This window comes from Neomonachus schauinslandi, chromosome 3, assembly GCF_002201575.2.
Source record: "Neomonachus schauinslandi chromosome 3, ASM220157v2, whole genome shotgun sequence".
In the NCBI taxonomy this organism is placed as follows: domain Eukaryota; kingdom Metazoa; phylum Chordata; class Mammalia; order Carnivora; family Phocidae; genus Neomonachus; species Neomonachus schauinslandi.
Window position 1 is genome coordinate 163,642,091 of NC_058405.1, and position 13,159 is coordinate 163,655,249.

The following is a 13,159-nucleotide window of genomic DNA, read 5'->3' on the forward strand; positions in this document are numbered from 1 at the left end:
TATAGCAGGTAAGAACAATGAGCTTTGGAGTCAGAGAGAACTAGGCTGGAGTCCTTGACTATTTTTCTGTGACCTTGGGCAAGCTACCAAATATCCCTAGGCTTCAGTTTCTTCATCTGTAAAATGAGGTAACACTACCTCAGAGTTGTAGCAAGGACAAAACAAGATAATGCATGTAAAACCAGAGTGCTTAGCACACAGAAAAAGCTAAATAATCATTATCTATCATTATTATGATTATTATTATTTATAGTTGTCCAAGATACGTATCTGATGTGTGATTATGTTACACATATTTTTTCTATTTACCCAGCTTGACAGAATGCTCAAATCTTTCCTTGAGTGCTAGAAACTACCAGTGGGTCCTAATGGAAGCTCTTATTTCATACATTTTACAAACATAAATGATCAATGAAAATGAACAAAAACTCGTATTTTAAGAATTTTCTTTGTGTCACAAAGATTGCCAATACTTTTATGTGAAAAAGCATCTGTATACATTGTTTATTAAACAATTTAACGTTTACACACAACACATAAATGTCTTTGAAACCTCAAAGTTCACTGATAATTGCAGTATCATTTTCAAATAAGCAAGGTACGACCTTAAATATTACATCATTCAGATTATTTTTTAAAGAATAAACCTGTAGGAGATCATTCCAACATAACTGTCCATTAATTATTTGTAACAAAATGGGGTTCCTAGTAGAAGTTTCAGCATATGGATGGTTCCTCTACTGCCTGGGCACCCTCCGTGACAGCTTTGACACATTTGGCCATTGTCTGTGAAGCTCTGCTAATTGAGTCTGAAAGATATTAAGAAAATGTGCATTTTGATAATACAATTTTTTAAAAAGCACACAGTAAAACTTTCTTGTTGCACACACTCAGGAACAACCAAAAAAAAGACTATAAAATTCTATGTAACTGTATCTAATGTGAGAAGAACTCCAGAAAATAAGCCCCTTATAAGCTAAGTGCTTTTAGTAAGTACTCCTAGGAATGATTAAATAATTACATATAGCCATACAATATGCCATTATGCAACCCTTACAAATATTATAGAAAAGTACTAAAGATAGGACAAATATGTGCACAATACTGTTACTGAAAACAAGTTTATAAAATAGTATGTGTACTAAAATCCACTGAATCCAGGGGCGCTGGGTGGCCCAGTCGGTTCAGGTCATGATCCCCGGATCCTAGGATCTAGCCCCACGTTGGGCTCCCTGCTCAGCGGGGAGTCTGCTTCTCCCTCTGCCTCTGCCCCTTCATTCCACTCGTGTACGCGCGTGCGTGCATGCGTTCTCTCTCTCTTGCTCTCAAATAAGATCTTAAAAATAATAATAAAAAAAATAAAATCCACTGAATTCAGTGAATTTTATGGTCTGTAAATGGTATTTCAATAAAGCTGTCAACCCCTCCCCCCCAGTAAATGAATCATCAAATCTTTTATTTTTTAAATGAATAATATATGTGTATATCCTTGTATGATTGACAAAATGTTAAAAAAATAAAACTAGTTATTTCTGGATAGTGGGATCATAGTAAATGCTCTTTGCCCTTTGGGCTTAGGTATGTATTCTACAACAAACATAACTTTTATAACATAAGTAAAAAACCAATTAAAAATATTCTTAGATAAACAAGCTTAAAAATTTTTAAAAATATACTATCTGCTTTTAGGTAGAAAATTATTTAAAATCATCTGTCAACTACCTCATAACACAGATATTATATCAAGTGTTATATCATGTTACATCAAATGTAACATCTGCAGTAAACAAATATCAGTAAGTCCACATTCCTTAAAAGCATCCCTAACAATGTCCATCAGAAACACTCTTTAACATACTTCACATTTAAGTGTTTTAATGTTTCTACTGTAATTCTCAGAAAAAACCTTCACAGTTGTCACTTAAAAAAAATTCTCCCTAAATTGCTATATGGTGATTTTATACACAACAGTAAATTTTATATTTAAAATCTGCTTACATTTCAGAAACAAAAGAAATTAGAGTAAAATCAGAAATTAGAGTAAAATCAGAAAATTAGAGTAAAATCAGAAATTACATTACTTCTGATGTTTCAAAGTTTTCAAAGATTAAATAAAAATATCAAATATTCTCATAAACAGGTTGGAATCATAATTAGGTGATCTTATTCCTTCCCACCTTTCATATTTGGCAGTCATGCTAACAAATGCATACCTGTCATGTAGAAGTCTTTTATTGTTAGCTGAGGTGGAATAAGTGGATCAGCAAGAAGCTGTTGGTTCACTAGCTGCAAAAAAAAGGATTATGAGGTCAATAATAGAATTGAAAACTAACATCAGAGGATACACTACTATGAAAACTGAATACAGGCAAGTTTTTACCTTAGAGAGCTCATTTGCTTGCTGGAAATAATTGGCTCCTTCGACATCATCATATCGGACAAGATTAGGAGAGACTTCTTCCAATCTGTTCCTTACTTGATCCAGAGTATCATATGGAAGAGTCATACCTGCAATCTATAAATAACAGGTCTCCAGAATTGACATAAAGCTTTAGTACTTAAAAAAATTCAAATCATACATAACTGCAACTATAGTAAAATAATGTTGTGCTAATGAAAATTCTATTGGGTGTCCATTTGCAAGTACATTAAGTAATTAAGAGGAAAACACAATTGACAAAAATTCTAATTCATAAACAGCTGTCAGTACATTAGTAATTTCTCTTTAGAAATCAGACTGAGTATGAAATAAATGATTAAAGAGATAATGCTATACTAAATCTGAATGCTTCTGCTAACTCGATATTGATCATATACAAAGTTTACAGACAACGTATATTATTTTAAATCTCATGCTTTTTTTTTTATAATAAAGAGTTAAAAGAAGTGTTTTTAGGCAAAAAACAAGCCAAAAATAAAAATACCAATATCAAACGCCCATTTTCTGAATACTTTTGTCTCACAGAGATTATTCAAATTATCCCTGCACATCAGGCTTGCATTCTCCTTGACTTTGAAAATCATTTTGAGAAGCTAACAAGTCAAACATCCCATTAGCAGCATCACTAAGAACAAATACCTCAGAGAGGGCTCTTAGAATTTTCCAGTCTTCTCTTGCCAAGCCAGGAGGTGTCACTGCTACTTTAGTCTGCTGAGCTCGGCCCTCAGTATTGACATAAGTAGCAGATTTCTCTGTGTAAGCAGCGCCTGGGAGAATAACATCAGCTATAGGAGCGCCAACGTCACCATGATGTCCTGCAAAAAGATGGAAAGGACAAACCATATTTTAGCAAAAAACTGATTAGGTATCATGCATGAACACACAAGATATCCTTTTTATATCCCATTAAGAATTACAAAAGTGTTTACAAAATTGTAACATACAAAAATATATAAAAGAATTTTGGAATAAAAAGCCCACCTTGCCCACAATTCAACTCCCTTCCCAAAGAAAATTACTAATAAGCATTTGCTACCTTCCCAGATTATTTTTTGTAAATACAGAAATATGTATAATATAGTACAAACATATATCATGGGCAATGAGGTATATTATTTCTCTTGATTACAAAGTGGAAATGCTCAGATGTATGTTAGTGAAATTCAGTAAAACATACTGAAATGGTGGAGGAACAAAAAATGTAGAACAGAAATGACAGTGGTAATACTGAAAAGAACATAAACAGGATATTATAGAAAACAGTATAATGAAAGACTGAAATAGTATAATGAAAGTTTTAATAGTTTAACAAAACTGTTAGAAGGAAAAAAAAACCTTGAGTTGAATGAAAGAAAGTTATAGAGCAATATATAAAGTCTAATAATCTCATTTGTGTACATTTTTGTATGTAACAGAAAAATATATGAAGCATACATTTCCAAAGCCATCAATGATTATTGACTAGGAACTGGATGTAAATTATGCATTTTGATTTAACTTTATCAAACTAAAGATACTAAATATTCTATAATGCTCTTTATGTGCCATGGCAATAAAAAGCCTATTATAAATTTATGGCGTTTGTGTAAAATGAACTTGAGAGTTATGTAATACTTTTCTCTGTAAAATATCTGGGAGTACTCTGGACTCCATTTATTCCAGGGAAATATATTTACAATGAGTGAGAGTTCAAGAAAATGAGTCAAAAACAAAAAAGCCAAAGAAGTACTATCAAATGTATTTCATTAAATGTCCTGTAACTTGGGCGCCTGGGTGGCTCAGTTGGTTAAGCGACTCCCTTCGGCTCAGGTCATGATCCTGGAGTCCCTGGATCGAGTCCCGCATCGGGCTCCCTGCTCTGCAGGGAGTCTGCTTCTCCCTCTGACCCTCCCCCCTCTCATGTGCTCTCTCTCATTCTCTCTCTCTCAAATAAATAAATAAAATCTTTAAAAAAAAAAAAATGTCTTGTAACTCAGCACTCATGATGTTTTTTTTTTAAAGATTTTATTTATTTGACAGAGAGAGACACAGTGAGAGAGGGAACACAAGCAGGGGGAGCGGGAGAGGGAGAAGCAGGCTTCCCCCCGAGCAGGGAGCCCGATGCAGGGCTCGATCCCAGGACCCTAGGATCATGACCTGAGCTGAAGGCAGACACTTAACAACTTAGCCACACAGGTGCCCCAGCACTCATGATTTTTAAACACTTTATGTAAAAGTGCTTTCCTCTGATTATGTAATAATACTAAATATTCTTTGAAAAGCTGAATTTTAATGTTACATAATATTTAATTGTATAAATAAACCATAATTTAACCATTCCTATTAGTGAGGCATAGGTTTCTTCTAATTCTGTTACTAAATATGATCAGGTAATAATTCTTTTTTTTTTTCCAGGCAATAACTTTTTTTTTTTTTTAAAGATTTTATTTATTTATTTGAGAGAGAGAATGAGACAGAGAGAGAGCATGAGAGGGGGGAGGGTCAGAGGGAGAAGGAGACTCCCTGCCGAGCAGGGAGCCTGATGCGGGACTCGACCCCGGGCCTCCAGGATCATGACCTGAGCCGAAGGCAGTCGCCCAACCAACTGAGCCACCCAGGCGCCCGGCAATAACCTTTTTTTAAAAAATATTTTATTTATTTATTTGAGAGAGAAAGAGAGAGTGAGCATGCACAAGTGGTGGGGGGGGTGGGCAGAAGGAGAGGGAGAAGCAAGCTCCCGGGGAGCCTGATGTGGGGGTAGATCCCAGGACCCTGGGATCATGACCTGAGCCGAAGGCAGATGCTTAAAACTGACTGAGCCACCCAGGTGCCCCACCAGGTAATAATTCTTAGTAGTATCAACTATATAACTAATAAAACCTATGATCTGGTTTAAAAAAATACTGAGGTGTGTGTGTTGGGGGGAAATTCCTGAATGGAAAATAGTCAATCTACTAAATATACTGCCATATAGTTTCTAATCTACATAGCGTAGGATTCTTTTCTGTTTCTGGTGTCACAGATGCTACTTACCTTGATAAATAATGAAACAATCCTTTGGCAAATCCTGTCGAGTGATACAACCTCCATCTGCTCCCAGGAGAAACAGCACTTTGGGAGGGTTCTTACGAATTGCTTCCACCCCAGGTTTATACCCAAGATCCAAAGCAGCTACCTGGCTTGCAATCCTGTAAAACAATTATGGATTTTTAGCACATCTGCAGTGTTATCATTATAAAAAATTAAATGTGACTCCTGAAATGATACTTAATCTTTTCTATTCAATGCTGACAAAAACCTTCCTTCATCTTCTTAACCCATTTTAAAATAGATGTCAAAACCAGAAATAGCAATATTTTACTGTTTTAAGGGTGTCGAACAAAAAAACAAGATGCTTAGAACACTGTCTCTTCATGACATATTTATTTATTGTTATTTCTTATTTTGGGGGGGGGAAGGGACAGGGAGAGAGAGAATCCTAACCATACCCAGCACAGAGGCCAATGCAGGGCTCAATCTCACAACCATGACACCATGATCTGAGCCAAAATTAAGAGTCAGATGCTTAACAAACTGAGCCACTCAGGCACCCCACTTCATGAGATAATAGTTAACTGAATAATTCTGGAAACTTTATGCTAATTGAAATTGTCCTAAATTGATTCTTTTTTTTATTTTTTTATTTTATTTATTTATTTGAGAGAAAGAGAGAGAGAGAGAGCGAGCACATGAGAGGGGGAGGGTCAGAGGGAGAAGCAGACTCCCTGCTGAGCAGGGAGCCCGATGCGGGACTTGATCCTGGGACTCCAGGATCATGACCTGTGCCAAAGGCAGTCGCTTAACCAACTGAGCCACCCAGGTGCCCTGTCCTAAATTGATTCTTATTCAATAGAGCAAGATATAAAACACGATAAGCCAAAAGCAGTCATTAGAGAAAAGTCATATGATTTTGAAAACCAAAAGGGAGAAATTAAAACAGCACTCATAAAACTTTAACTTGGAGAAAACAATATAATTAGTACATATATGTTCTATGAGCATATATTACTCTTATAAGCAGAAAATAATCCTTTAAAAAAGAGGTCTGGAGGCGCCTGGGTGGCTCAGCTGGTTAAGCAACTGCCTTTGGCTCAGGTCATGATCCCGGCGTCCCAGGATTGAGCCCTGCATCAGGCTCCCTGCTCAGTGGGGAGTCTGCTGTCTCCCTCTGCCCCTCAGCCCTCTCATGCTCGCTCTCTCTCAAATAAATAAGTAAAATCTTAAATAAATAAATAAATAAGGGGTCTGGAATAACTATACTCTGAACAACTGGGAGTCTGGTCCAGTTTGCTATTACTAACTTTCTTTCTAGAAATAGCCATTCTAAGGACCTACTGTATATAAAGCAAGTTGGTGTTTTACCTATTTGTTAGGGGAGGAGATCAGGTCAAACCAACTCCTACTAGATGCTGCTACTCTGTCAAACTCTGGATAACATCAAAAGCATAAAATGCTTTTAAAAAAACTTAACAATAAATATAAGATTTATATAATGAAAAGTACAAAACAACTTGAAAGAAATTAAAGACCTTACTAAATGGAAAGACATCCCACATTCATGGATTAGAGGACTTAATGCTGTTAAGATGGCAATACTCCCCAACTGAGCTTACAAATTCCGTGTGATCCCTATCAAAAATCCAGATGAATAATTTACAGAAATGGACAAGCTGATGCTAAAATTCATATGGAATGCAAAGGACCCAAAACAGCCAAACCTATCATAAAAGTGAACAAAGTTGGAGGACTCATACTTTCCCATTTCAAAACAAATCCCTCTGCCCCAACAGTTCCTTCTTAACTTCCCTCAGTATAAGTCTTGACATGTCTCTCTCAAAAATCTGGGCAGAGACTCACATTAACTTAAGACACAGTCCACTTCATCCTGGAAAACAAATTGAGTAAGCTTATGTCTGCCTTTACAATAAAAGATATGTCCTGGGGCACCTGGGTGGCTCAGTTCGTTGAGTGTCTGACTCTTGGTTTCGGCTCAGGTCATGATCTCAAGTTTGTGGGATTGAGCCCCATATTGGGCTACGCTCTCAGTGTGGAGTCTGCTTATCTCTCTCCCTCTGCTTCTCCCTCTGCTCATGTGCCCTCTCTCTCTCTCTCTCTCTCTCTCAAGTAAATGAATAAATAAAATCTTAAAGAAAAAAAAAAGATAGGTCCTAATAAACTAAAATGAACTTTCATAAAAAGGAAATCTTGTAAGAATGAAATGACAAACAAGGTTAATAAATTAAAAACTGTAACAAAGTCAGTGTTCTCCAGAATGAAAACTCACAAAATGATGGAACAAAATTTAAGAAATTTTCTCTAAACCCAGAGAAAAAGGATATGAGAAAAATTATGAGCCAAAAGTCTCAAGGCCAATCAATGCATAGCAAAAGAGGCTTCTGCATGAGAGCAAATAACTAAGTAAAAGTAAACGAATAACCTTTTTCTGAGCTTAAAAGAAAAAAAAATCAAAACATTTCAATTTGATAATGGGAGTCTCTATGATATTCCCAGGAAAAAGTAATGACATCTGAGTGTCATCTACTTAAAATCTGGTAGAATTTTTTTTTTTAACATCAAAAATAAGGAGCCCAAAGGGTGAGGAGGCAGACACACATACATATACAAAGTCAGGTCATCCTCAGTGACAAAACTGAGATTACATTAGATCCTCCCTAAAATATTAAATGAAAGAAAGGGTGCAGAAATACTTAGTATTAAAGGAAAAAAGACTGTCATCTTTGTACCTACCCAAGTAGTCATTTGTGAGAAGGAATCAGAAATACAATGTTAGACAACTGAGAATTTTTTAAAAAGTTTAATTAATTTTGGTACCCATTCAGAAAAACAAAACTGTATAAATAAAGACACAGATGGAAAAGTGAACTAAAAATAAGTAAAAATGGTGGCTAGAAAAGATCCAGAGGTGAACAATGCAAATAAACTCTACCTAAAAAATATAAAGTTTTTAAAAATGTTTACATGATGGGGCACCTGGGTGGCTCAGATGGTAAAGCGTCTGCCTTCGGCTCAGGTCATGATCCCAGGGTCCTGGGATCGAGTCCCGCATAGGGCTCCCTGCTTCTTGGGAGCCTGCTTCTCCTTCTGCCTCTCTCTCTGTCTCTCATGAATAAATAAAGAAAATCTTTAAAAAAAAAAAAAAATATTTACATGATGATCTACAATGCCAAATTAAACCAAACAGAAATATAACATTGAAACTGAAATTAATGTTTAAGAATTTATTCAAGGGTGCCTGGGTGGCTCAGCCGGTTAAGCATCTGCCTTTCGGCTCAGGTCATAATCCCAGGGTCCTGGGATCGAGTCCTGCGTCGGGCTCCCTGCTCAGTGAGGAGTTTGCTTCTCCCTCTCCCTCTGCCCCTCCCCCACGCTCTCTCTTTCTCTCTCAAATAAAATCTTAAAAAAAAACCACAATGTATTCAAATACTTTTAAAATTTAAAAAATTTGCCTATCATATTTAAGTGTTTAGCCTCAATCCTTAAACAAATTTGAAAAATAAAACTTTTTTTTTAAAAAAGATTTTATTTATTTGAGAGAGAGAGCTGGGGAGAGAGGGAGAGGGAGAAGCAGACTCCCTCCTGAGCAGGGAGCCTGATGAGGGGCTCGATCCCAGGACCCTGGGTTCATGACCTGAGCCAAAGGTCAGCTTAACCGACTGAGCCACCCAGGCGCCCCCTGAAAAATAATTTTTTTTTTTTTTAAGATTTTTATTTATTTATTCATGAGACAGAGAGAGAGAGAGGCAGAGGGAGAAGCAGGCTCCCAAAGAGCAGAGAGCCCGATGCAGGACTCGATCCCAGGACTCTGGGATCATGACCTGAGCCGAAGGCAGACGCTTAACCATCTGAGCCACCCAGGCGCCCTGAAAAATAATTCTTAAGATCGAAAGGATTATGCGAAATGGGAAAACTTATTTACTAAGGTAAAACTGTTACAACATTTCTTTTTTATTTTTATTTTTTTAAGATTTTACTTATTTGTCAGAGAGAGAGAAAGAGAAACAAGCAGGGGAGCAGCAGGAGAGGGAGAGGGAGAAGCAGGCTCCCCAATGAGCAAGGAGCCCGATGCGGGGCTCGATCCCGGGACCCCGGGATCATGACCCAAGCCAAAGGCAGAGGCTTAACTGACTGAGCCACCCAGGTGTCCCTGTTACATTTCTAAAACTTGGAAATATGCATTAAGAGCCTCAGAAATGTTTATCCTGTTTACCTTAAGAGCTCTACTTTTAGAAATCCACTGTAAGAAAATAATATAAAGTTCATAAGTATCTGTGTATCATTGCATTATTTATTTATAGTTTAAAGACTAGTATCAATTTATATGTTAACAAGAATTAAATGGCTAAAAAATTGTACATATTCATGATATTAAATAGCCATTCAAGTTTATAAAAAATTTCTAATTACAGGAAGAAATTTTATATGGTAATGAAAACTGATCAAAATAGGATACAAAACTGTTCACACAGTATGATTTCAACTATATAACTAAAAAATATTTACACAGGAAAAAGAACCAGACAAAAGTAGGAACAGTAATTATCTATAATTTGTAGAAGAATAATTTCCATTTTCATATTTTCTTCTCTTTCCAACTTCCTAAAATAAATGTGTATTATTATTTTTTTTTGAGAGGTGTGTGCAGGGGCGGGGGGGGGAGGGGTAGAGGAAGGGGGAGAAATACCTCAAGCAGGCTCCACACCCAGCACGGAGCGCGACTCGGGGCTCAATCTCACGACCCCTAAGATCACTGACCTGAGCCAAAATCAAGAGTCAGACGCTTAACCAACTGAGCCACCCAGGTGCTTCAAATGTGTATTAATACAGTCAGAAAAAAACTTCCCTTATGTTGAATTCTCATGTTAGCTTACATTTTTATCAATTAATCAAAGTCAGAGGGCTTGTTGCAATTTTTGAACCAAAGTATACTAATATAATACAGATTTTCAAGATTTTCTCAGCACTGCTATTTCAAATATTTTTTTTTTTAAGATTTTATTTATTTATTTGAGAGACAGAGAGAACACAAGCAGGGGAAGGGGCAGAGGAAGAAGCAGATTCCCTGCTGAGCAGGGAGCCCTACACGGGGCTCGATCCCAGGACCCCGGGATCACGACCTAAGCCAACGGCAGACACTTAACCAACTGAGCCACCCAGGCGCCCCTCAAATATTTTAAATATTATTTATTATCTTCAGTTCTCACACAGAAAATAAAGGTATCTCTTTCACATCTACTACTGAGACATTGCTAAATATTAAGCTATTAGTAAATCTAAATGTGATAGTACAACAGTAACACATGTACACAAAATTACTTGAATCTTAGAGTATATAATACAACAATCACCCAACATACCTATGAAGGATATTCATAACTTTCCAATCACGAGTAACACCACTACTCATCTGAATCTTTTGAGCAATGTTGGAAACAGCTGCAAGAATTGCTGCCCCATCACTTCTCTGGAGTGCAGAACTGCCTACAACCACCATTGGTTTTTTAGCTTCATGTAATACCTATTTAAAAAAAGAACTTTGATTAAAAAATTTTTTTAATTTGCATCTACAATACGTTGTCCCAAGTTTTAGGTTTAATGCAGAATGTCTCTGATTTTTAAGAGTCAACATATAGACATATATACAACCAGATTTAACCAAAAACACCTCACCAATGCTACTATGAAATGGCTAAATGAGTTATCAGATAAAACAGATTTTCTAGAGGGGCGCCTGGGTGGCTCAGATGGTTAAGCCTCTGCCTTCGGCTCAGTCATGATCCCGGGGTCCTGGGATCGAGCCCCGCATCGGGCTCCCTGCTCCGCGGGAAGCCTGCTTCTCCCCCTCCTTCCTGCTCGAGCTCTCTCTCACTATCTCTGTCTCTCTCAAATAAATAAATAAAATATTAAAAAAAAAAAAACAAACAGATTTTCTAGAAGTACTGGGAATGAAAGCCTTTTCCAAATATCCTTTGGTCAGAATGATTATGGGTATGTTCCAGAAAAATTGGGCAATGTCACTACAGACATTCAGTTGGTACTAACAGAAAAAGCCACATTCAAGTATCATGTCTACAGTCTTCTATCTACTCACCATGCTCTAGACAAGAACAAAGAGGTAGGGAAAACAATGAACACTAGGATTACAATGCAGAATACCTAAAACTTTAAGGGCTCTGCTTTAAATCATAGTAACTTCCTGAATGCCAAAACCGGAGGGGAGTGCATCCCAAAAGCAAAGGAAACTACAGATTTAGTGGAGAATGGAAAAATTAAAAGTAAAGCAGAAGAGTATAGAGCTCACTCTCCTAACCACCCTCTTTATTATTCTTCAATAAATAACTGGCCCAGGGCCCCTGGGTGGCTCAGTCATTAAGTGTCTGCCTTCAGCTCAGGTCATCCCAGGGTCCTGGGATTGAGCCCCACATGGGGCTCCCTGCTCAGCAGGAAGCCTGCTTCTCCTCTCCCACTCCCCCTGCTTATGTTCCCTCTCTCGCTGTTTCTCTCTCTGTCAAATAAACAAAATCTTTAAAAACAAATAAGTAAATAAATAAATGGCCCAAATCAAAGAATCAGCATGAGAATTATGCCTCCATACTACAGAGGAGAATAAATGTCCTCCTTGGGAATTTCCCAAGAATATGTGAAGAGTTCAGAAAAATAGTTCTTTTTTTTATAAAACATTTTATTTACTTATTTGAGAGAGAGAGCACAAGCAGGGGGAGCAGGAGAGGGAGAAGCAGGCTCCCTGCTGAGCAGGGAGCCCAATACTGGGCTCAACCCAGGACCCCAAGATCATGACCTGAGCCAAAGGCAGACGCTTAACAGACTGAGCCACCCAGGCGCCCCAGAAAAATAGTTTTCAATAGACTTACAGAAAATAAAAAACACACTTTTTCTCACATGAAAAAAAAAGCATAAAAAAGTGACACAACAGAGAGTATTATACAGTAGAAGGAGCTTTTCGTCACAGAACTCAGGAAAGAACTGGAAGAGAAACAAATGAGAAATGAATACCATTCCAGAAACAGTAAAAAAACAAAATAAAACATGACCTTAAATGCAGGGACAAGAAAAGCAGGCTACCGGAAATAATATAAAACAAACTGAAAAAGAACAAAAGAACAAAGGAAAAATGACAGAAAAGATACAAAAGGGGAACCACTATCTGTTAGGTTTTTTTTGTTGTTGTTAGGAGTTCTTTTTGTTTTTTTAAAAAGATTTTATTTATTTATTTGTCAGAGAGAGAGAGCACAAGTGTGGGGAGCAGTGAGCCCGATGCAGGGCTCAATCCTAAGACTCTAGGATCATGACCTGAGCCAAAGGCACTTAACTGACGGGCCACCTAGGTGCCCCTTGTTAGGAGTTCTTAATGAAGGGAACACCACTAACAGAAAATATATTTAAATCTAGTATAGAAAAAAACTTCTGAAAAACACTGATCATTTTCTGGGGCATGGAGATAGGAATTAGAAAGGAGGAATACTTTTCAATATGTATTTCTTTTGCATTTTTGATCACTGCAATCATGATAATGTTTTTCCTATTCAAAACAAAGGAATTGCGCTTAGCCGCTCTGTACCACTTGATTACACCTAAGGCTACACCATCTTGGAACCATGAGAAGAAGTTCACTCAAACACACATGAATAAGCAAAGGCACTGAGGTAGTAAAGCAGGAAGGAA

The 13,159-nt window shown here is 37.1% G+C and overlaps 1 protein-coding gene across 5 annotated transcripts in view; it reads right to left on the reverse strand.

Moving 5' to 3' along the window:
* Positions 1–363: 363 nt before the first annotated feature.
* The window catches only part of NDUFS1 (NADH:ubiquinone oxidoreductase core subunit S1), a 28,768-nt gene continuing 15,972 nt past the window's right edge, over positions 364–13,159 (reverse strand). For all 5 annotated transcript variants that reach the window (XM_021702721.1, XM_021702719.1, XM_021702720.1 and 2 more), the window contains 6 exons: positions 10,834–10,994; positions 5,453–5,607; positions 3,080–3,255; positions 2,381–2,515; positions 2,214–2,286; positions 364–809 (listed from right to left, as the gene is read on the reverse strand). In XM_021702721.1, the coding sequence (XP_021558396.1) occupies positions 718–809; positions 2,214–2,286; positions 2,381–2,515; positions 3,080–3,255; positions 5,453–5,607; positions 10,834–10,994 (792 nt within the window). In that variant the 3' untranslated portion in view covers positions 364–717. The remainder of the gene's footprint in view (positions 810–2,213; positions 2,287–2,380; positions 2,516–3,079; positions 3,256–5,452; positions 5,608–10,833; positions 10,995–13,159) is intronic.